The sequence below is a fragment of the Elgaria multicarinata genome, chromosome 17 (assembly GCF_023053635.1).
Source record: "Elgaria multicarinata webbii isolate HBS135686 ecotype San Diego chromosome 17, rElgMul1.1.pri, whole genome shotgun sequence".
Taxonomy (NCBI): domain Eukaryota; kingdom Metazoa; phylum Chordata; class Lepidosauria; order Squamata; family Anguidae; genus Elgaria; species Elgaria multicarinata.
In genome coordinates, this window is record NC_086187.1 from 4,360,363 (window position 1) to 4,384,312 (window position 23,950).

The 23,950-nt window shown below is 47.6% G+C and overlaps 1 protein-coding gene across 2 annotated transcripts in view; it reads right to left on the reverse strand.

The window, feature by feature from the left end:
• TRAF7 (TNF receptor associated factor 7) overlaps positions 1-23,950 on the reverse strand; it is a 41,810-nt gene that overhangs the window by 984 nt on the left and 16,876 nt on the right. The window contains exons 5-20 of one of the 2 annotated variants that reach the window (XM_063143040.1): positions 20,373-20,477; positions 18,959-19,051; positions 16,806-16,839; positions 15,353-15,536; positions 13,808-13,942; positions 13,407-13,624; positions 12,094-12,167; positions 10,481-10,529; positions 8,670-8,797; positions 6,765-6,847; positions 6,139-6,178; positions 5,926-6,042; positions 5,401-5,523; positions 5,150-5,269; positions 4,830-4,961; positions 1,673-1,792 (exon numbers count right to left, since the gene is read on the reverse strand). In XM_063143040.1, the coding sequence (XP_062999110.1) occupies positions 1,673-1,792; positions 4,830-4,961; positions 5,150-5,269; positions 5,401-5,523; positions 5,926-6,042; positions 6,139-6,178; positions 6,765-6,847; positions 8,670-8,797; positions 10,481-10,529; positions 12,094-12,167; positions 13,407-13,624; positions 13,808-13,942; positions 15,353-15,536; positions 16,806-16,839; positions 18,959-19,051; positions 20,373-20,477 (1,755 nt within the window). Of the gene's footprint in view, positions 1-1,672; positions 1,793-4,829; positions 4,962-5,149; positions 5,270-5,400; positions 5,524-5,925; positions 6,043-6,138; positions 6,179-6,764; positions 6,848-8,669; positions 8,798-10,480; positions 10,530-12,093; positions 12,168-13,406; positions 13,625-13,807; positions 13,943-15,352; positions 15,537-16,805; positions 16,840-18,958; positions 19,068-20,370; positions 20,478-23,950 lie in introns of both variants that reach the window. The other variant, XM_063143039.1, reaches the window with a different exon arrangement.

Genomic DNA, 23,950 nt, shown 5'->3' on the forward strand with positions numbered 1-23,950 from the left:
GTGGAGCGTGTTCAGAGGAGGGCAGCCAGGATGATCAGGGGTCTGGAAACAAAGCCCTATGAGGAGGGACTGAAAGAACTGGGCATGTTTACCCTAGAGAAGAGAAGATGGAGGGGAGACATGAGAGCACTCTTCAAGTACTTAAAAGGTTGTCACACAGAGGAGGGCCAGGATCTCTTCTCGATCCTCCCAGAGTGCAGGACACGGAATAATGGGCTCAAGTTAAAGGAAGCCAGATTCCAGCCGGACAGCAGGAAAAACTTCCTAACTGTTAGAGCAGTGCGACGGTGGAACCAGTTACCTAGGGAGGTTGTGGGCTCTCCCACACTAGAGGCCTTCAAGAGGCAGCTGGACAGCCATCTGTCAGGGATGCTTTAGGGTGGATTCCTGCATTGAGCAGGGGGTTGGACTCGATGGCCTTGTAGGCCCCTTCCGACTCTGCTATTCTATGATTCTATGATCCCAGAACCCCTCCGTAGAGCCTCCTGGAAAGCTTGGAAAGCTGCCTTGCAAGTCTACACAACTGGTGAACCATAGAGCTGACTGTAGCATTCACCAGCCGTAGGTGCTGCTGCGTCACAGGCTGGATCATTTCTGGGGCTGTTTTTGTGTTCCCAGGTTGCCAGGGAGGACAGATGTTTGACTGACTCCTCCAGAGGGCCTGTTCAGACAACATGCTAAGCCATGGTTAGGCCATCAACCCCTTTGTAGCAAACGGTTCGTGAGCATGTTTAAACCATGGTTACGTAGCCACCATGATTAGAAATGGTTCCCATGACAAGCTCAGCCATAACGTTTAGCTCAAAATGTTTAACCACCGTGGCTTAGCGTGTCACCTGAACAGGGTCAACATTACCATTCAGGGCTGTGTTACAAGTTGCACAAGGCTGCCACAGTGCAAGCTATGAAAATGTTCCATAAAATAAGAGAAATCTGGCCCAGAATTCACAGTTTCTAGCTTGTCGAACAGGCTGGGGAACCAGTGACCCTCCAGAAGCTGGACTAACATGCCCATAGTCCGTGACCATTGGCTGGGCTGAGTGGAGTGGGGAGTCCAACATCATCTGGAGGGGCACCGGTCCCCCACCTGTGCTGTGGAGCTACAAAGGATACGCTTAAATACATGGGGGCAACAATGATTGCGGGGAGGCTGAGGCCCAGGACTTTAGCACTCTGCAAAATTACTTGTCCCTTCCCTGTCCTAGTCCATACAACAACATTGGGGAAATAATTCAAATCTGTTCCAATCATCTGGTTGGGGTAAAGTGTAGGGTGGGAGGAGCAAAAGAACACAGAGTTCTGGGATCCTTCTATGTTTGAAGGCCCAGTCAGTCTCCCCACGCTCCCGGGCGTGAGTGGGGCCACCTCCCGGAGGACGAGAGCGCCAGAGGGGCAACATTCCCAAGGCAATTGTGCTAAGCTCTTTGCCCTGAAAACCACGGCATCCAAGTGACTGCTCAAGCACTTTGGCCCTTTCCCCGCAGTCAGATGAGAAGTTAACAGGACAGGCCTGTTGATTCTGCCATGCAACAAGAACTTCCTAGCTCTGCCCAGGTGAAGACGGGGCTCTCCTAAACAGGCCCCAGGTTCCCTGGCCCCCCTCCCCCCCCCCATTGCTCTACCATGCACACATGCGCAGTTTGAGGCATCTAGCGGGGCGGCAGGGACTTACCTTCACCGTGCTGTCAACGGCACCGGAGAACAAGCGGCCCCTGGAGACGGCCAGTGCGGTGACACTGCCCTGGTGGCGTAGCAGCGTCTGTGTGCAGATCATGTTGTCCATGCTCCACACCTGGATGCAGAACACAAGTCATGGTGAGGAGTGAGATGCTGGGAAGGGCTCTGGGCTGATGTGGGCCAGGCCAGGCCCCAGCCAAGCCTCCGCACCCTCGGGGCTCTCCTAAACCCACCACCCCATCCAGGACGGGCTCTGGCCCTCCAAGCCCCCCTGGGCAGGGCTCTGGCCCTCTGCTGCCACTAAAGCCCTGCTTGTCTGTAAAGGGGGCATTTGCGCTGGATGGGAAGCCAGCTCCAACCCCCCACCCTCAGAGGAAGCCCCCCCCCTTTGCTTCTGCCTGAATCCCTGATCAGGGGGCCCTTCCTTCCCGACTGAAACAAGCCAAGAGCCAAGAGCCTCAGTGATCTATTATTGCAGCATTCCCCAACCTGGTGCCCTCCAGATGCTTTGGACTACGACTGCCATTATTCCTGAACATGGGCTATAGCAGGTGGGGCTGACGGGAACTGCAGACGGGGAGGCACCAGGTTGGGGAATATTAAATTGTTGAGTCCCTTCTCAATACAGAGAAGCCGTGGACTTGTAGTACCCAAAACTAATAAAAAAAAAGTTGGGTGGGGCAGGAGGCCGACTGGAAGGGGGCAAGGCCAGAGCAGGGATCCACGAAATCTGCTCCGGCTGATCCAGGGGGGAGTGAATTCTAAAGCCGCCCCAAACCAGACGTGCCCCCACTCTTTCTTTGGAAGAGTAAAGAAGCCAAGCAACTGTCTGCTCAGTTGGGTGAAGTTTGGGGAAGACCAGCTGTCCCATTTGGAACTTTGTTTCTGTCCCATTCTCAACTTGCCATCCAAGGTGAGCACTTTCAAAGGAGTACTCCAGACCCATCCAAGGTGAGTACTTTCAAAGGAGTACTCCAGACCCATCCAAGGTGAGTACTTTCAAAGGAGTACTCCAGACCCATCCAAGGTGAGTACTTTCAAAGGAGTACTCCAGACCCATCCAAGGTGAGTACTTTCAAAGGAGTACTCCAGACCCATCCAAGGTGAGTACTTTCAAAGGAGTACTCCAGACCCATCCAAGGTGAGTACTTTCTGTTTCTCAGGATTCACAACAGATGGGGCCCTAGAGGTGGCAGCCCTGCACTGGACCAATGGCGGGGGGGGGGGGTCTTCATCGGTCTCCAGATGAGCCCAGAGGCTCAGCAGAGGTTCTGGAACGAAGCTGTTCTAGTGGGGAGGTGGGCTTGAGGGATTCCATCACACCAGCGCCACCCACTGCAAGGAGAAAACAAATGCCTTGAAGAAGAAATTGAAGGAGGTCACTACTCCTAACAAGCAGCCCAGAGTGGGAGCCCGCATTCTGCCCTTCTGTTATAAGTTGGCAACAATCCTCGTGGACATGAGATGTCATGCACAGTTATGCAACAGGGTGCAGCGCTCTAGTGGGTGAACAGCAACCGGGTAACAGTGGGGTCCCCACAGTGCTGCAGGAACCCCACGGCCATCAGGAGAGGTGATGTTATGGATCTACTCCTAGAAGCAAACTCTTCCGTGCTGTCAGCCATTCTGCCATCCCGATGGACTAGGACCTCCTCCTCAGGGAAATCGTGGAACCCACCCGCCAAGCCCCACATGATGAAGACTTGCCCATCCAATTTCGAGGTTACTACTGCCTGTAGCACTGTGGCCAGGCTATCCCTGTCCAGAAGAGGCCACAGCTGGCGAACTAGCCAAAGCTGGTAAAAGGCACTCCAAGGCCCCACTTGGGCTTCCAGTGACAATGATGGATCTAGGAGTACCCTCGCAAACTATGAACCTGATTTTTCAGAGTGAGTGCAACCCCATCCAGAACAGGCAATGAGTCTATTTCCTGGTCTCGGGAACCACTCACCCACAGGGCTTCTGCCTTGCCACGATTCAGCTTCCGTTTATTGGCCCTCATCCAGCCCATTACTGAATTCAGGCACCAAGCTAGGACTTGCACGGCCTCTCCCGATTCAGATGTCACAGGGAGACAGAGCTGCAGGCCACCAGCATACTGAGGACATTTAGCTCCGCATCCCCTAATGACCACTCCCAAAGGCTCCAGAGATTAATTGCCAAGGGGCCGAGAAATGTTACTCTCTGAAATCGACCCTGCAGGTAGGACTGGAACCACTGTAATACAGTGCTTCCAACGCCCACACCACTGAGTCGATCGAGGAGGATACCACGGTATCAAAAGCAGGAGGTGTTTTGCCTGTGCTGTGTGTCTGCTTTGCCTGCCTTGTCTTGTGCTTCTCTGAACATCACCAGAGTTTGGCTTGTGTGAAACAGGTATTTTGTTGCGCTTTGTGGGGGCAAATATGGGGCTTGGGGCTCAGGCCCCACTTCTGCCTTGGACTCAGTTTCTTGGCCATGTTACTTGTGTCTGAGCCGCATCAGTTTTCCATCTGTGAAATGGCTGCTGGAGCCAATTCAAAAGAGTGGTTTTGCCTATCAACTCTGTCTTATACTCAAGTTTCCTGGGCCAATTACCTTTCTTACCGTTTCACCAGTTTGCCTTCTGGGAAATTTCTGCACGATGCCTCCCCTGCCCCCACCCAAGGATTCTGAGGCCTCGTAAATCGAGCCCTGCACTCCAAATAACGGAGTGGTGGTTGGTGGCGTTCCCAAGGCGAATCAGCGCTTCCTACTCTTCCGACCCTGCAAAACGGGCAGCGGTGCAAGAGGCCCTGTGCTCTCGCTCTTTGCAATGAATTCTGGGGAGAGAGGCACACAGGAATGGGGGCAGAAGCAAATGCCTGGGCTCGCTTGGGCACCTCATTCTTTCTCTGTTGTGATCCCGGTGGAGAGACGGAGAAGCCCCCCGAAAACTATCCTACAGAGGAATGCAGCAACACTTTGGCCAGATACGGCTGAGCTGCTCACTCGCCTCCTGAAAACGGCACCGATTTGAGAAACACCAACTTAAACTCACCCCCAAATAGGAATTAAAATATTCATTAACCCTTCCAATATTGCCACCTCCCTTCCCTTCCCATTATGCCGGCCTCAAAACACAGGACAACCCCAACCACCCCACCCCCAATAACTCGCGGTGCCCCACATACCCGCAATGACCGGTCATACGAAGCACTGAAGACTTTGGTTTGGTCTGGCGTTGAGATGACAGCCAGAGCATACACGGTGCCCACGTGTCCCGTCAGCGTGCGCACCTGCTCTTTTGATTCAATGTCCCACACCTACAATGAGAAGGGCCAAGAATTACCTCCAAACCCCTCGCTTTTGATCGCTCTGACTCCGCTAGTTTCTCCCTGGCAAGTCCCACAAAGGGGTGCGCGAATGCCACTGGGGGGCGGCACTGACTGCCTCAGCCCACCTGCGCCAATGGCAAAGGCAGCGCCTGTGAATGAGCCTCAGCCACGCTTACATGGATGAGATTCTCATAGGTGCCGCACACAATGTGGTGGTTGGTGACCGCAATGGAGTAGACGCTCCCACCGGACGTCTGCAGAACGTGCACACACTCCAAGTTCCGGATGTCCCAGATCTAGAGTGAAAGGAAAGCGCACAGAGGAAAGATTACCATTCCCAGAGTGAAAGCAACAATCCCTGTGTTCTGGATATGTAGCCTGGAGCAACCAACAAGCAGAGGAAGGGGTGTGTGTGAGGCGCACATACCTTGATTGTTTGATAGGAGCCGCTGTACAGGTGGTTCTGGGATGCCACAAGTGCGCGGACCCAGTGATTAAGGCCCGTCAGCTCCTTTTTCAGCTTCAGCTCCGTGCCCACAATGTCCCAGACCTGGAGGACAGAAGGACAGAAAGAAACACACCTTTAGCAGACAAAGGGCCACCAAATCTAAGCCTCTGCTCCAATATAGGACCACCAGACCTCCATAGATTTGCTATAGCTTTGCCCACAATTTGCTAAGGGCTGGGGGAATGAATAGCGCAAATGCCACCACGGCTCTGGGGGCTGAAAAAGTGATAGGAGAGAAAAAAGGAGCAAGGCAGATAAATGAGAGAATGGGTCACGGGGGGAGGGAAAATTAACAGCAGCAAGAATAGAGACGAAATCAGAACTGAGGAGAAGAGAGAAGTGGGGCCTGGAGGCTTGGAAACCAGAATTGAAGCGGGTGGGAGGAGAGTCCTGGTGAAGGAGGAACGGGCATGGAAGACAAAGGGCCGAAAGGGCCCCCTTTACCTTGATTGCTTTTAGAGAGCCACTGAAAAGCATGTTGTGTGAGGAGACCAGTGTGCACACAGGGTTGTCATGTGCGCGGATGGTGTTGACCTTCTGCAAAGTTTGAATATCCCAGACCTGCAAAGAGAGAAAATTGTTGCTGACTCTCGAGACTTTCCACACATCCCCCCCACCCCCCACCCCCTGCGCACGAAGCAAAAGCAGGCGACTTACAATGATGGTACAATCAGCAGAGCCGCTATACAACTTGTTCCTGGGCCAAGAAGAAACAGAAGACTTTTAGGGGGCGTTAAGAGGAACAGCAGAGAAAGAAGTGTAGCAGTCTTAGCCTGGTTGTCTGTGGTGAGCAAGAACTGCCTCCAGGCAACCAGGCAGGGAAGCGTATTCTAACATGAAAGAATAACCTGTTCAAAGATGGTGTGACTCGCATAGGGGAGGTTTCTTCCACAGTATAGAGGAAAAGCACAAAATACGGTGTCAGGTGTAAAATGTAGTTTTACATATATATTTTTTTAGAAATTACCCCCTGCCCCTACTAGAAAAACCAGAACTAACAAAAACCATGAAACTCTGCTCCCATTGCATGCTGTTTCAGAATTCAGGTTTTCTTGGTGTACAATTTTAATTCAAGCAGCCCTGACTAAAGGGAGATGGATTCATTTGAAAGAGATGTCCATTACTACCAGAAGCTTGGTTTCCCCAGCCATTAAATGGAAATAGCAATTCACATTATGAGAATAAGCCATTAAAAAGTTGTAAAACTCTCTGTAACCTTTAACTCAAGGAGAAACAGTAAATCCGAGCTGCCTCTCACAAAGCTGCCAGCTGCTCTGACTCACCCCTGGATGCAGAGTGCCAGGACAATTCCATCATGGCCTTCCAAGGTCTTTTGGCACTTGTACGTGGTGCAGGTATCCCACACCTAACAGGAAACAGAAGGGTCACATGATTGTGCTCAGGAGCAGCCAGGAACCAGGACAGGAAGTCAGCTGATGTGCCAAAGCTGGGAATGCAGGAAGCAGCTTGCCCGTCCTTCATATGTGCACCTGCTTTCCCATCTTTCAGACAGAGATAAACTTGTCCAGGAAAGGAAATGAATGAGCAGATTTTCCCAGGGTGCAAGAAACAAAGAAATGCAACCCCAAGCGGTTCCCACTGTGGCCCCAAGGCAGTTGGGAGAGAACATGCTCTGGGGGAGAAGGGGGGAAGGGAGCAGGACCTACTTATCCCAGGGGGAGGGTGGGGGGGAGAGAGGGGGGCTCACGCCCTTCTTTTGCTCATGCACAAAGCTTTGTAATTGCACTTCTGCTGAGAAACCCCTCCAGGAGGGGGAGCTCTCCATCCCTCTCACCTCCTCAGCAGGGAGGGGTTCCTTCCAGCCCTGCCTCTACCTTGCTGAAGAACCAAAGCCTCTTCGCCACAGGTTCCCAACTGCCACTTTATAGCTATTCGGAGGGCGGGAGGCAGGCAGGCAGGCAGCGCTCAGCCCTCCAGCTCAAAAGGGCTGGTGAAGGAGGGAGAGCGGGTTCAGCACTTGCCCCGGCAACAAGGACAGCCTTTTGAAATGCCAATGTTCTCAATTCCCATTGTGCACAAACAGAATGAAATCGGTTAAGAAGGGAGAAATAAAGTTAGCCTAGCAATAAAACAGTTTGCTTTTAACTGGCCGTGCAGCCTAAACACCCAGAATTCCTGCACACAAAAGCAAAGCCTTAATTGAGAAGCCTCATCAGACTAAATCTGACCCTATCAGGCTTTCTTCTGCTGTGATAGTTTTAAAGAGCAATACAGTCTATAAATGTTAGAAATAAATAGCCGCTGCAGCCAAGTGCCAATCAGTCCAGCGTATTTGGAGGCTGACTGGCAAGGGTGGCTCTTGGGCAAGGAGAAATGAAGGAGCTGGTAGCTCAGTCAAGCCCCAGAGGCTCCCAATGTACCCCTCAACGTGATCCCTGGTTCCAAGGAACCCCCTCCTTTTCATGCACCTCTGGGGCTTGCCCCGGCAAAGGCCTCGCCCTCTGAGCTAGGCGAATAGCATCAGAAGCTTTAGCTGTTGACCGCTGTGCATAAGCGAAGACAAATAGGAGTACACAGGTGGGGTGTACGGGGGTGGGGGGATCTGATGCTGTTCATACTGGACAGAGGGTGCTAAAGAACCCCTTCCACGGGCCTTGGCTGGGGCACGCAGGAGGCCGTGCGTAGAGGAAGCCAACTATCACCAGCCGCCATCCTAGCAGCCTGTACAAAGAGAGAGCAGAGCAGAAGCAGGGCCATTCCACCAACCCTGCGGGGAAACTATTTAATTTTTTGCTCTTCCTTTCCCATTCCCTTTTTCCTTGTGTGTCGTGTCTTTTTGGACTGTAACCCTGCAAGTGGGAACTGCCTTGCTTTACTGACTGCCCGACAGCCTTTTTGACTGAGCAGCAGAGTAAGATTCATTCAGTCGTTAAATCGTTAATTCATTCAAATCCTTGCTGAGTTCCAGAGATGGCTCCTGTTAAAATGCCACTGCTGACACGGGACCTGCAACTTGTTCTTCCCTCATGACATTCAAGTGCCTGCGCTTGTCAGAGCAGAGGGGCAGAGCTTCTGGGCAGGGCCAAGCAGTTCTCTCTCTTTACAAATGTTGTAAGTACTGAATGGAAGGAACACAACACCTGTGTGTTTGCACTGGATCAGGGAGATCGAGAATTGCAATTTGGCCATCCGATCCACCACCAACACAGCTTCAATAAGGCTCTTACCTTAATAGTTTTGTCAGAAGAGCCACTGAAGAGCAAGTCCCCTATGGAATAGACGCACAGACACCAGACGGGGCCCTGGTGTCCAACGAAGGTGCCTTTGCACTTGAAGATCTGCTGAGGGTCATATGCTGCAAAAGAGAAAAAAAGAAGGCATGACAAGGTGAGAACCCCTTTGAGTCAGCTGGACATTCAAGAGGCAGCTGGACAACCATCTGCCAGGGATGCTTTAGGGTGGATTCCTGCACTGAGCAGGGGGTTGGACTCGATGGCCTTGTAGGCCCCTTCTAACTCTGCTATTCTATGATTCTATGAGTCAATGCTCTCTTAGGGCGCACTGGATCGCAAATTTTGAAGACAGTTTGAAGCTGCTTTCATTGATGCGACTTCCTCTCAATAGAACCTGTACAACTGCCATTTGGGAAGGATGCCGAGAATAATTCTAACCTAACAGCAGCACCACTGTGGCTGGCCAGTTGTTTCTGGGAAGCTCACAAACAAGGCACAAAGGCAACGGTCATCTCCACCCCACTGCTTGTCATCCAGCAACTGGTGTCTGGAGATACGTTACCACTAAGCAAGGAAACTCCGTCTGGTTCCCAGAGTTAGAAGTTGACTTTTATTTATTTTTTATAAAAGATCAACAATTTCACATCTGAGTTCCTGAAGAACTCTCAGGTATGTGTGGTCCAGATCCAGAGCCTAACAATCTTCCTCCCAATATCAGCATCTTATCCACACGTGGAGAACCCTCAGCTTGCCCTGTCTAGCTGGGCCTGTGCATGGAATAGATCGCATTCCTGAAAATGTGCTTTAGGGGGCCTGAATTTCATCATCGTACCTCACAACCAAAATTTTGTTCCCCAGAAATCATCATCATCATCACATATTAAATGCATATGTTGCTTCCCACACTGCAAATAGTAACATCGAAACAGCTTACAGAGTATGGAAATCCATGATTAATGGATTCAAGTTAATCCATGAACATGGGAGGGGATCAATATAAACCATAAACAGCACAAATAAAAATAAATGTCATCAACGCTACTTTTCTCAATGCCTTTGGTGCGATTCTGGTCCATGTCTCCTTCCCCATGCTGTCAGTCTTTAGACAGTATGCAAAATTTCAACATATCTACCTTGATTGTGATAACGTAAGAGTTAAACCTGAAAGTCATTTCTAATTCAAGTAGGTAAAATTACACCTTTTCATCAAACCAATCAGTCTGATGCCTACAACCTTTTGAATTTCACAAGACCCTTCATTTAGAAGACTGGAAGGCTATATAGGCAGAAATGAAAAGTGGTCCGGTGTACCAGAATCTGGACACCTAAGGGAAACAAAATGGCTCACCTAAAATTCAGTGATATAATACATGCAATTATATAGTCGCTTGAATGAAATCCAAGTATCTCTTCTAATTTCCTTTGGGCTTCATTAAAGCTAATACACAGCTGCATATGGACATGCAGCATTTGCTCTGGATCATAACACAGAAAGACAGAGCAGAACAGGAGAACAGATTTGACTATTTCCAGTCCTTCCAATGGAAAGTTTTGTCAAATTGGAAAGCTTGCATTGTGCTACATCAATTTCAGCTGACCCAATGAAATTGTTTAATTTTACTTACTAATACTGCCTTAAATTTGCCCTCAGTGGGTGGGAGGCAGCTCTGCCCAGGACCGATGTCCAGCTTCAAATCGAGACGTCTGAGCAAGAGCTCTAAGGACTCTGCATTAACAAAAGCTACAATTCCCCCAAATCCAGGAACTTAGAAGTCCTGCAAAATTAGTCAATGCCTGATACTCACAGCCCAAGATCCCCATGTTCAGCCGGGCGTTGATGTGAGACAGTTCATCCTGAAGAGGCAAAGAAATAAAGCTTATTAGAGGGAGAGCAGCAGTGCTGGCTGTAATGTTGACAGCATGATGGGGAAGGCACCTGCTGAGCAGAACCTGCTAGGTCCAACCAACCACGGGATTCTGCAAGGCCTAGTGGAGCAGCCCTGGCGGACTAAGATGGGCATAAAAACTCAGCTGTTCAACTCCTGGGGAAGGCAGAGAACCTGCTTGTGGGGCAAAGTGACTTTTCCTATCAAGGTGAAAAGTGGCTGCCAATGGAATTTATTGAATCATAGAAGAGTAGAGTTGGAAGGGGCCTATAAGGCCATCGAGTCCAACCCCCTACTCAATGCAGGAATCCACCTTCTTGATAACAAGAATACCTTGGTTAGAGGCTGAGGAACATCTGCGGCACAGCAGATGACAAATGCTAAATGCGTTTGGAGAACACGGGACGTGCTTATTAAGCAATGGAAAGGTAATGAAAGGAACACACCAACCTTTCCCCTACAAAGATTTTGGGCACTTCTGAAAGATGGGATAACTCACTTATTATGAATTACAGAATTTGTTCCCAAAATAATGTGAATGATCAAAATATATGGTCCCATATCTGATCAATATCAAAAGAACGTTCAGGATCACTTCTAGGAAACTGGACGCTTCGTCCTGTTCCGCTTCTCTTTCCTCCCTTATTGTTTTATCTCCCTTTCCTCTCTTTTCCTCCCTTCCTTTCTTTTGTGCCAGCTCTGATGACCACATTGGAATGGTAGGTATGAACTTTATTCCCCAACTACAGGCAGTCTAAAACACTCAGGGGCATTGAAAGGAGGGAGGTTTAGCAGAAGGTGGAGGTCTAGGGTTGCTTTTTAAATGGTTTTAATTATTTTGACAATGCCATCCTGATGCACTTCAGTGATATTATTTTCTCATTTATATACCATTCCCAGCATTACATGATGTTTTATTGTTCCTGTATTGCAAACCTGCATTATTAATCCTCTTCTGTTCCTATATTGATCTTGGTTATCATTACACCATTTAATTAATTTCAGTTAAAATAAATCATGGTCTTTGGCACTAATTATGCTTTGCTTCCTGGATGAAAATTTAAACCCAGATTAATACCATCCAACACAACGTATAAGAGGCCTCTGTAGTCCTATGCTTTCCAGGCAGCAAAGTGCCACAAACAGAGGACACTCCTGTAGAACAGACGCACAATAACGGAGTCAAACCCCTAGCATGCTCTACCCACACCGGAGGCCTTCAAAAGGCAGCCGGGTAGCCATCCGTCAGGGATGCTTTAAGGTGGATTCCTGCGTGGAGCAGGGGGTTGGACCTGATGGCCTTAGAGGCCCCTGCCAACTCTACTATTCTATGATTCTATGAAATTAATTCCCTAGGGCAGAGGTAGTCAAGTCAGGGCTTTCCAGATGTTCTGGACTAGAACTCCCAGACTCTCTGACCATTGCCCATGCTGGTTGGGGCTGATGGGAGTTAGGGCACCAGGGTGCCCACCGCTGCTCTTGGCCCATCGGCCCATCTGTGTTGGGTCTGGGGAGGAAAAGGCAACACTCACGTTGAGCATAGAAGCATCCCGCCGGAACTCCATCAGATCCTCACTCAGCTTGCTCTGGTTCTCGTCCAGCACGTCTAAACAGTGACAATTGGGAGAATGGGAGTTTTGATTTCTGAGTGCAAATTCAAGAGGGCAAAATCTTCATCTCTTCAGGTCCCAACCCCAACCCAACCCCCATCTATTTCAGATCTAGGATGATCAGAAGGAACTGGGCATGTTTAGCCTGGAGACGAGAAGATTGAGGGGAGACATGAGAGCACTCTTCAAATACTTAAAAGGTTGTCACACAGAGGAGGGCCAGGATCTCTTCTCGATCCTCCCAGAGTGCAGGACACGGAATAATGGACTCAAGTTAAAGGAAGCCAGATTCCGGCTGGACATCAGGAAAAACTTCCTGACTGTTAGAGCAGTGCGACAATGGAATCAGTTACCTAGGGAGGTTGTGGGCTCTCCCACACTAGAGGCCTTCAAGAGGCAGCTGGACAAGCATCTGTCGGGGATGCTTTAGGGTGGATTCCTGCATTGAGCAGGGGGTTGGACTCGATGGCCTTGTAGGCCCCTTCCAACTCTGCTATTCTATGATTCTATGATAAATATAACTCTGAGAACTGATGTAATCTAGAGCTGTGAGCCATTAGCTCACTACCTACAGTATTTACTCTCGGCAACTCACCTCTTAGACGGCCTTAGACAAGCTGTTGTTCTCCCAGCCTCAGTGCCATATCAGCAAATATGGGGATATTTAAACTAACTGGCTTATCTTACAGGGTCAGTGCAAAAACTGCTGATAGAATACACTGCAAAGCACTTTGAATACTCTCCTCCAAGGAGATGTTCTTTGGGGGCTTTCCATTCCGTTTCACAACCACCCTATGAAGTAGGTGATACAGACAGAGGCTGGGCCATGGTCATGCAGCAAGCTTCCTGGTGAACTGAAACGGAGATCTCTGCAGTCCAAGTCCAGCGCATCACACTGGCTTTCTGATGATAAGCAACTCTGATTGGATTGGCAAGTAGCAGCACATAGCACTCTTAACTCCTCCTACCTCACAAATAACACCACTGTGACTAGATGGCCCAAGCCACCATGGGCAATCTTGCGACTACCCTCTTCCGCAACTGGCACACAAAGAGTGCAACTCTGAAGTCTTAGGTGGGTCATGAAATTCAAGGCTCGTTCTAAAATGACTCCTGATCCTCAGGTATCGTTGGTGACCAGCAAGTGTTTAAAGATTTGGTTCAAGCAGCTACTCTCAAACACCCCACCCCCAATTACATGGAAGGTGGAGCCACCTCTTCCACTGGAGACTCACCAAACTTCAGTTCCAGGTTCTTCTCCAGCTGGTCTATCTTCTCCGAAAGCTTGCCTAGCATCGACCGCAGGAAGGCAATCTCTTGGTCCTTCTGCGCCATTGCCACCTGCATCTCATGGAAACGATCATCCGTTTGCTGGAGGAACTCCTTGAGGCCCTCAAATTTGCACATTTCCAGGTGAGTCTCATATGTGTCTTGGTTTCCTATGAATGTACACCTAAAGTATGGGAGAGACATTATAGGATCTCAGGAACATTCTCACATCTTGGGCTGTTCTCAGACACCAATATTACGAAAAGCTTGAGGACACTGTTTTGTTCTACTGCACAGGAGAGGGATGTTCCAAGCCAAGTCCCTACCTTTATCTGTGAAATGCTGAAGAAAATTCACCCCTGCTTACCCGTATTTGGAGTGGGGGCACTTGATGTGCTCACACTCCTTGAGGTGTGCTTCCAGGTTCATCTTGAGAAGCGGTGGGCAACTGGGATTGTTGGGGCAGCGCACCGGCCGATAATCACAGCTACCTTCATGGTCCCTGGACAAAGGACGGAACAACAGAAAATAAAAGAAAAATCATCCCTCATTGAGTGTCACCAGTGAGAAGGGGCTAAACATTTCAGCAGCTGCACCAAGGACAGCCTCTCCTGGTATCCTGGGGGAGCCATCATGCCACTTTTTGACAAGCAGAGCGGTAAAGCAGCAGTTTCTGCAGCTGAAACTCTCTCCACGGCCTGAGTTCGATCCCAGCGGAAGCTGGTTTCAGGCAGACGGCTTGGGTCGACTCAGCCTTCCATCCTCCCAAGGTCAGTAAAATGAGTACCCAGTTAGCTGGGGGAAAGGTAATAACGGCTGGGGAAGGTAACGGCAAACCGCCCCGCTATAAGGCCTGCCAAGAAAACGTCAGCGAAAGCTGGTGCCCCTCCAAGAGTCAGTAATGACTCAGTGCTTGCACGAGAGGTTCCTTTCCTTCATGGAACACTTAATTATTGAAGGAATCCACGACTACAAATTATGGCAATGGCTATTAGCTTAGCTTGCAAAAGGAGAAAAGAACAAAAAGAGGATTCAACCAATTTACAGTGGATAGGTTTACCAGCCACAGTAGCTACAGGGAACCACCTCACTGCTGGCTTCTGGCCACAGAGACAGCCCAGACATCATTCACACACGCATACATACACACACACTCATATACTCTGTGTGTGTGTGTGTGTGTCTGCCACTCACTCACTCACTCACACACATACACATTCACCACAAACTCCCCCTTCATAAAAATCCCCACCCCTCGGTGCAATCAGGCTTCTAAAAAGTTCGACTGCAGCAATGGAGGGGCAATTTCTCTTTGAAAGGGAGGTCGCAGCCCTTCCCTCTCTGGCAGTGCCCCCCTGCCCACCACTGCAGTTAGACATTTTAAAAGCCTCCATTGCACAAATAGGGGATTTTTTGAAGCCTAAATACAGTGTGAGGGAGGGAGGGACAGGGAAAACCTCTCATCTCTGGTCTGAGAAAAGAGATTTTCAGCCAGAAAGATCTCTTATCTTTCATCAGCTGCTCACCGGATACAAGAGATTTTGGTCTGTGAGGAGAGGGAAGGCAGAGCCAGGGAGAGAAGCTGGCCAACCAGATGGGAACCTCCCATGGGCCATACATGATCTGCAGGTAGGAGGTTCCCCATTCCTGCTCTACTGCCTCACCAACTCATACGCCTGCAAAACGGAACCCCTGTGCAGCATTGTCCTTTCAAACTCTCCCCAGGGCACCGTTCATCCTCTATTGGCTATAAAGAACAGCAAGAAAAATATCAACCCCCCCACGCCACATCGCTCCCCACAGAGCACAAACGCCAGCAAGAAGGCCAAAGCCCCAGAGAAGAAGTTGCAAATATGGGGAGGAGCTGGCAAGCACAGGCCTTTCTTGGGAAGGGGGTCTCACACCCACTTACTTCCTGGAGCTCAGTTTAATGGTGAATGGGCAGCCTTGGGGATCCACCTCAAAGACAGAAGGCTTGCCGCTAGCAGAAGGCTGGCAGCCGTACTTGCAGTGAACGAAGAGCTCCCCAATTTGCTCAGCTACAGCAATGTTGTTGACAACCACCGTCAGTTTGGCATTGTCCACCGGGCACTTCTCTGCAGGAAGAAATACATTTTCTAAGAATGGCTCAATTCAGACACCGCACCAAGTTATGGCTAAGGAAGCTTAACTATGATTTAGTATAATGTCTGAACTAGGAAACCACAGTTTGCCATCAGCTGGTTTGAAGTGGGTTGGCAAACAGTTTAGTGTGAAATCTGATATAATAGATGGCGGTGGAGGCCTGCAGTATTGGGCAGATGGAAAATGAAAGTAGACAAATTTAACCCTAAAACATGGCTCAAGCCAGCAGTTGGATTCTAAGTAAGGCTGCCATCCAATTAAAGGCATTTTAGTCAATTAATGCATTGATTAAATTGGCATAAAGGTAAAAACAATAGTTCTGAAGCAAGAAGCATATTTCCTTCATATATCTCATAGCAGGCATCATCTTAGAAGAGGTTTTACATGTGAGAAAAGGGAGACAGCCTCTTTTTGAAGAGTGCTTTGCCATCTGCAGTTGATGTCTTTTAATGAAAATGATTAAGAAATCATTTTAAAAATGGAATCAGCTTTTAGCTTTTATAGCTGTGGAGGTGACTCACAGAATGTAAAAACGAAATAAACCAAGTAATAAAAATGACCAGTGAAGTATGGTTACAACTATATAGGCAAAGTCTGGGGAAATTTCCAGGTCAAAAGTAGGAGCTGAACCATTGCTTTGCAGAGGCCAGGGATGGAGTTTCCAGCCCCCCTGAATGGCTCTTGCCCACGTGGGCTCTGAAGAAACAGAGAGGCTACTTTTCAGAGAGGGGCTCACAGGACGGTCAAGCGGGACCACTTGTCTTTCAAGGACACCCATCATGGTACACTGCTGGACTGAAGGAAGTATCCAGAACTAGACATTTTCCTAAAATAAATAGACTGACAGAGAACTCTCAGAGTCTGAAAAGGTGCAAGAGAGCTGCAATTGGCCTGGACATTTATTTTATTTTTATTTTATTTATTAATCTTTGCAAACCGCCCAGAGAGCTTCGGCTATGGGGCGGTATATAAATTTAATAAATAAATAAAATTTATTATAGCACTTTTATCCTACTCTTTAGCCAAAAGATTCTCAAGGAAGCTTACAAAAACAATTCTTAAGACAATCCCTGTCCACAGGCTTACACTCTAAAAGACACGGCGCAAGAGAAAAGGGCACTCCTTGTACTGCACATCTTCTATAGGCACAAAGCTGTGTTTTTCAGAGGAAAGGAAAAGAGGAAGAAACTCTCTCACTAAAGACAGCAGGGAAAGATTCCAAAAAGGCTTCAAGTACGTACCAGAAGTTAAGGCACATCTCCTGCAAAATGTGTGCTGGGAAGAAAGAGAACAAAAGACCGTAAGAATTACTTTTCTGGATCACAGCAAATGCCCAGCTAGCCCAGGATTCTGTTTCCCTCAGCATCCAGGAAGATACCTCTGTTTGTCCTCAGCATTTGGTATTCAAAGATAGACCACTTCTGAACACGGGATGTTCCATTTAGCTACTAAAGACGTGATCCTATGTAGCCACGAGACATTGTCTGAGGGGCCACAGGAGAGTGGGGACCCCCTCCCCAGGTCGAAGGAAGCACTATGACTTCAGAAGGGGGAGTCAGTGATTCGACACAGATACCCTCCCAACCACTTCCAGCTCTCATGGCGTAAAGGAATATTAATTAAAAATCAACCGAAGGGAACTTTTAAAAAAGAAAAGCCATTCCACCAACTACAATGAAGGAGGAAGAAGACACCACCACTGGATTAATTAAATAAGCTGTAATTTTGCCAGAAACTGTGGATAAAAAAAATTATTTATTTATGTATTTATTACATTTTTGTACCGCCCAATAGCTGAAGCTCTCTGGGTGGTTCACAAAAATTAAAAATTAATTTATAATTATTAATAAATTAATTTATAATTTAATTTATAATTTATTAATAATCAGCAATGCATATCTTCAGAACTATTTTGATTGAGATTTTTCCCCTTTTCTACTTTAAACTGCCCTCCTTCCCTCAATCTTTCACCAATCTTCTTGAAATTTTCAGGGTATGTAAAACCAACCTTTCTTTCTGGCACATGTACATTTCAGGAAGATTGGTGATACATTTTTCAATTTTATGAATGTTAGAATGACCCCCCCCCACACACACACAATTACCCTTTTATAATGGAAGAATGCTTTTTTTTTTTAACCAGGTGGCCTCCAAGGTTGGAAGGGGGCATTCTGGTGGGCAGGGAGGGGAGGGGACTGGGGAGGTCAGGATAAAGCTCTCCTGAGCCTCTGCCAGCCTCCTCCTCTGAAGCACCATTGCTAGATGGCTAAAAACATGTGCCCAGCAAAAGAAGGAAAAAAGAGAAAACCAAAACACCACCCAGTGAGTGGAGAATGGGGAGGTGAAGGTCGCCTTTGCTGCTCCTCCCAACCTGCAGGCTGCAGCCCAGCATTGGATACTCCTTGTGAGGAGTTCTTTCCTGGAAATCTTTTGGAATGAAAGAACTGACTTTCGTTTATCTCCTGCCTCACACGAGACTCTCCAATGTGCAATTAACAATGGCACTGGCTGAACACCATAATCTTGCCCATCTGCCCATTTGGCAAACTGATCTGCCCACAAATATTTTGCTCAACGCATGAACTTGTTGGCTTATTTAGAATGCATTCTAGGTGGGAAGAGGCTGCTGTACAGCATAAAAAAGACTCACAACTGAGACACGTCATGAATCTGCCATCAATACCCAAGAAAAACATTGGCGCCACAATTTCAGCATACAAAGACGCGCTGGGTTTTCTGTCGGGCTCCATCCTGCTTGCTCATTCCTCCTCAGCTGCTTGGCAGAGCCTTATTGCAGGCACAGATGATCAGCTCTAGACTGCCGTTCCTGGCCTGCACAGCTGCAAAGCGCTCTTGCCAGAGATGCCAAAGCAGTGTCTGCAAGTCAAGCCAGACTGCTTCCTACAGCAATTCCAGCCCAGAAATATGAGTAAACTGCAGGGGATGGTTGAAATAGCCACAGGAACATTGTGGAGCAGAATTTTGGGATTTCTGCCTGGCTCCTTCTTCGTTTTAATAGCAGTTTACTGCTGGATATGCCCTTACCACAGAACACAAGACATTTCCTCGTTCACTTAGCTCAATACTGCCTTCTGCAACTAGCTGTAGCTTTCTAAGGTCTGAATCACAGGAAGGTCTTTCCTAGCTCTGCTAATAGAGACTCTTATGAATTGTGGTGGTTTGAAATTAATTAGCCCAGTCACAGAATTCCCACGGGGTGTGTGCAAGAGACGCTCCTGGTGGGTTCGCCATTGCTCCTGGCTAGAGACCTTTGCAGCAAAGATATCCTAGCCAAGCCCGGTCACCTTGGGGGAAAACAATCCGAAAACATGCACCAGCTGGGCAGTCTCCTTCCTCTACGCAACTAAAAATGCAGCCCGGCTGAGCTCCTCACCCCACAGGTTGTGATCACGGGGTCTTTAAACACACTGCAACACAACTGGCAGCAGAGTTTCACTGACGGCTGCTCTGCGAACACCAGCGGCTCCTGCACAGGGGGAACAACCGACAAGGAAACAGGGATCAAATGGAAGCTTTCAGCCCTTCCATCACATTCAGCAACGTTGCACAAAACAGGTGAAAATTTGCTAAGAGTCTAAATCAACCTGTACAAAGAGTTAAAAATTCTTCCTTTCATTAAATGAGCCTTCTACGGCTTGTGATTTCAGTCAACAAGAGACTAACTTTCAAAAATTGATGGTGCTATATAAATAAATAAATAATAATAATAATAATAATAATAATAATAATAATATAATAAAATAAAAATATGAGGAAGAGATTACAAAGGCTCCGTGTTAGCATGTTCTGCGTCTGATACATACAGTGTGTGTGTGTGTAGAATAATGTTGACAATATGGTTACAGTTCTGAGCTCTACGTAGGTCCAGAGTCTAGACTGTATGCACAGTCCTCCCTAAAGTGGGGAGTGGAAAAGACTTCCATTTTGGTTTGAGAATTTGGGCTGGAAGCTTGCTAACCCCTGCTGCACATTGTCCCATAGCCCCTTGCTCTGCACAAACACTATTTACTTTGGCCATTTACTGTCCGACAGCAAAGTAAATAAATGGCATGGAGAACAAAACAGCGCAAGATTTCAATACATTTCCCCATATGTTTTCCCCTGGGCACTAAATTCAACATCTGAGGTTCTTCTCTGGAGTCACCCGTCTACTGAAGTATGGTTTGATGCCCACTAAAAGCAGGGCTATCTCGGTTGTGACCCACCTAGCTCCAAACTAAGTGGGCTGGTTTGCATAACGTAACAGCCCACTGTGGGTTAATTTACCCCCAGGGGCTGTTGCATCATGCTGGGTGCCATCTTTTCATGACACTCATGAGCATCAAGCTTGCCGTGTTGTGCGAACCCAGGCAGCAGGGGGTTGTTTGAGGGGTAGTCAACCCTCAAATAACCCTGAAACAACCCACGGAAGGCAATCACGCTGTCCAAGCCATATCAGTATTAACAGATGCCTGGTGTAGGCTGAAGGCTGGTTTTAGTCATGTTTATGATCTTGCTGCTGTGCTGCAGTTACGTCCACCTTTTTTAAAAAAAAGTTACACAAGTATATATGCTTTTTGGTTTAAACAGGACTGTGGGGTTTTTTTGGCTATTTTTTATTCTGCTGTTATTTTTGTTTTATTTTTATTTTCATTGATTATGTTATGGATTTGCTTTCAGTGTTTGACAGCAATTCTGGTTCCTTTGTTAAGGCAGGATAGAAGATGTCCTTCCACTCTGGCAACTCACGAAAGCCCTTTAATTCCTGCTCTGCATCTCTTTATGGAACACAACCCCCAAATACCTACTGGCTCCTCCTCTTCTTCGTGGAGAGAGAAAGTTGAGCGCAGGGACATGTTGGACTCGGAATGCAATGAGCGGACGGAGATGGCAGAGTCAGACAGACGTGGCGGCTGCAGAGAGAGAGAGAGAGAGAGAGAGAGGGGTGGTTAACTTACAGCCATATGTTGCAAAACACAGGACAGGGTGATGGCCAGTAGCTCTCTCGGTAGCCCAGGATTCCTCTGCTTGGTACTGGCGCTGTGAGTGATCCCAGAGAGCTCTTTCTAATGGTAGGTTTGCTTAACAAAATGCAAAACACACCAGCCAGGGTCCACTGAGGGCTAAATTCATATTACAATTCTGTGCCAACAAAAGCTTGATTCTGCAAGTTGACAAAATTGTGGAAATTAAGCAAGTATACCTGACATCTCCTGTTTCTGCATAATCTATTCTGCAATTTTTCCTGTCTGTTCTGAAGGGGTCAGGAGCTCTCTAATCCCTGCCCTGTGGACACAGCAAATCTTCTTCAGCAACTCCTCTGCCTTCTAGGATTACACCAGGCATTGCTGTGCACTTCCAAACTACTCCAAACTATTACTCTGCTCAAAGATTGATTTTTTTTCAGATTCCACCCACAACCAAAAAAAAAAAAAACAACCCTGGGGTTCTTAAAAAGCTTAGGCTTTTCTAAACTTCCAGAGAATCCAGATACCCTGCATACAACCCTTAAATTTCTTGGGCTGAACTGCAACTCAGCTTCCTTTCCAGCTTGTGGCTCTTTTGATTGGAGCAAGGGAAGACAACAAGTCAGCAGAACTCCAAGCAACTCTACAGTGAACAGAGTTCCTACAATAGAATTCTCATAACAGCAACACGTTCACACTCTGGAAGCAAGAAATGAACTGCAAATACACAAAATTCAGGGATGTCTGGGCAAGACTGGGCCTTGGCAAGTGTGGTGAGACATTTGCCCTGCAAAGCTGTTGCTGTTGTTTTTAATAGCCCACTTGAAGAAACAGGAATACTAACTTCAGACTTTAGAACTCCTCTCTCCCTCTTTTGGTTCTATGCAAGCTACGCACTTGCATAATTCCTGCTTTTTGCCAAACTATTAAGCCAGAGGCTAAAGCTAGACAAATCTCAGACAATCACAGGATACTTTCTGACTTACAAGCATCTGCTTTTGCCCCTACAGCTGATGTTTCTACATATAAGCTCACCTTCCCAACATGGAACCTTTGGGTGTTCGACCAGGCTTCTACCCAGAAGTGCCAGTTCCCAGCTACGATCCCTCATCGAAAGCTCAACATGCTTTTCTCATGGACTCTGCTGTTTCTAAGAGCACTTGTTGTTAGGCTGTCTCTCTCACTTCTGCCAAATTTCTTTGCGTAGATGGTTGGAGACTTCCTCCTATTCAATTCAGTCCGGGTTCTGCTTTGTGGCTTCCTGTTTGGGGGTGGGTAGTGGTGGGAGAGCCAGCTGGGCATGGTGCCCACCAATCACCAAGCTTGTCCTGGCTTCAGCTGGCCGGGACTGATTCAGCAAAGGGTGCTGCCAATGGAACCACACACCCCTCTGTTCTAATGCAGCAGCACTACTCAAGCCACAGCGGAGAGAACCTCCTGAGCAAGGGGCTGGGAAGATGGATGGGCTGCTTGGGAGCTTAAGAGCTCTGCAGCAGTCAGATTAATGAATCTGTTTTATTTATTTCATTTCAATACTGCCCAGTAGCCAAATATGGGCTCTACCCAGAGGCAAAACAGCAGTAGTAAAATGGAGCAAAACAAAAGCAAAGGGACAGGAATTGATAAACAAGATCCAAATAGGTTAACACTTCTCAAATGAGGCAACCAACAGATACCAGGAAATCCACCCCATCAGTAGGAGGGGTATATCAAGTAATGGTGTGTCTTATGGTAATTTTATCTAATAGCAATGCTTCTTACTTAGCAGAAATAGCCCAGCCTCAGTTATCCATGCAGTGGTAATCTCTAAAAACTATTGTAATGCACTATACATGGGGTTGTCTCTGAAGGCAGTTCAGAAAAGGTCGGAACACTACTAGGCTACTAACCAGGACCAGGTATTCCGGGCATATTACGTCCACACTTTGCCAACTGCATTGCCTGATGGTCCATTTCTGGGCCCATTTCAAAGTGCTGGTCTTGACCTTTAAATCCCTTCATGGCTTGGGGCCAGGACACCTGAACGTTCACCCATCTCAAAATGTGCCTGCCCCTACTTGGAGATCATCATCAGAGGTCCAGCTTTCGAATACTCTCTGTAGAGAGGCTCACCTTGGCATCTTAACAGCATTGGGGCCTCCCTAGGGAGGGCATTCCACGGGGTTAGTGCCACAACCATGAAGGCCCTGCTCCTTGAAGACACCTACCACACTCCAGCCAGCAGTGGAATCCCAAGCAGAGCCCCAGATGTTGAGCAAAGGGTTTGGGGAGTGACATGTGGGGGAAGTCCGTCTTTAAAGCACCCAGATCCCAAGCGGTTTAGGGCTCTGAAGGCAAGACCCAGCACTTAAACTGGGCCTAGAAATGGGCCTAGATAAACTGGGCCTAGATAACCAGTGCAGATCAGGCTGATTTGTCTTGACTACCTCACGCCAGACAACAAACTGGCAGTGGTATTTTGTACCCATTGACATTTCCAGACAATTTTTAAGAACAACTCCATGTAGAGTACGTTGCCATAATTTAGTCTGGAGAGTACTAAAGCATGAACAAATATATATGTAGAAGTCATCGTACATTATACTTTGTACAGCACTTTCCAGTGAATGCAGTGCTTTACAACACTGATTTCAGTTTGGCTGATGGTGACCCAGCAAAACTGACACTCAATGCTCCCATTTTTATTTTTTAAATTTATTATTGCATTTATATCCCACCTTTTTTCCTCCAAGGAGCCCAAGGCAGAGCACATAATCATCCTCCTCTCCATTTTATCCTCACAACAACAACCCTATGAGGTAGGTTGGGCTGAGAGTCTGTGGCTGGCCTAAAGTCACCCAGTGGGTTTCCCTGGCTGAGTGGGGACTAGAACTCGGATCTCCTGACTCCCAGTCCAACACTTTAGCCACTACACCACACTGGAGAATGGTGGCTGGGCCATTCAGATCTGAAGCCATCACAGCAACTGTAGGACCACTCTGTCTGATTGATTTATCACTGATTATTCTGCTGTCAGTTGTTATTTTGTTGTTGTTGTTGTTGTTATTATTATTATTATTATTTATTTATTTATATAGCACCATCAATGTACATGGTGCTGTACAGAGTAAAACAGTAAATAGCAAGACCCTGCCGCATAGGCTTACAATCTAATAAAATCATAGTAAAACAACCAGGAGGGGAAGAGAATGCAAACAGGCACAGGGTAGGGTAAGCAGGGTCTCCCTGCTTATCATTTATTAGTCTCATATATATATATATATATATATATATATATATATATATAAATATTCTGTTAGTTGAACTGGGAGCATGTTATGCTGAAGGTGCAGGATACTATCAAATAAGTCGGGACCAGGTTTGGAGGCAAACATGAACAGAGAAGGGTGCTTTCTTAATTTTAAAATAAATGATTTCAT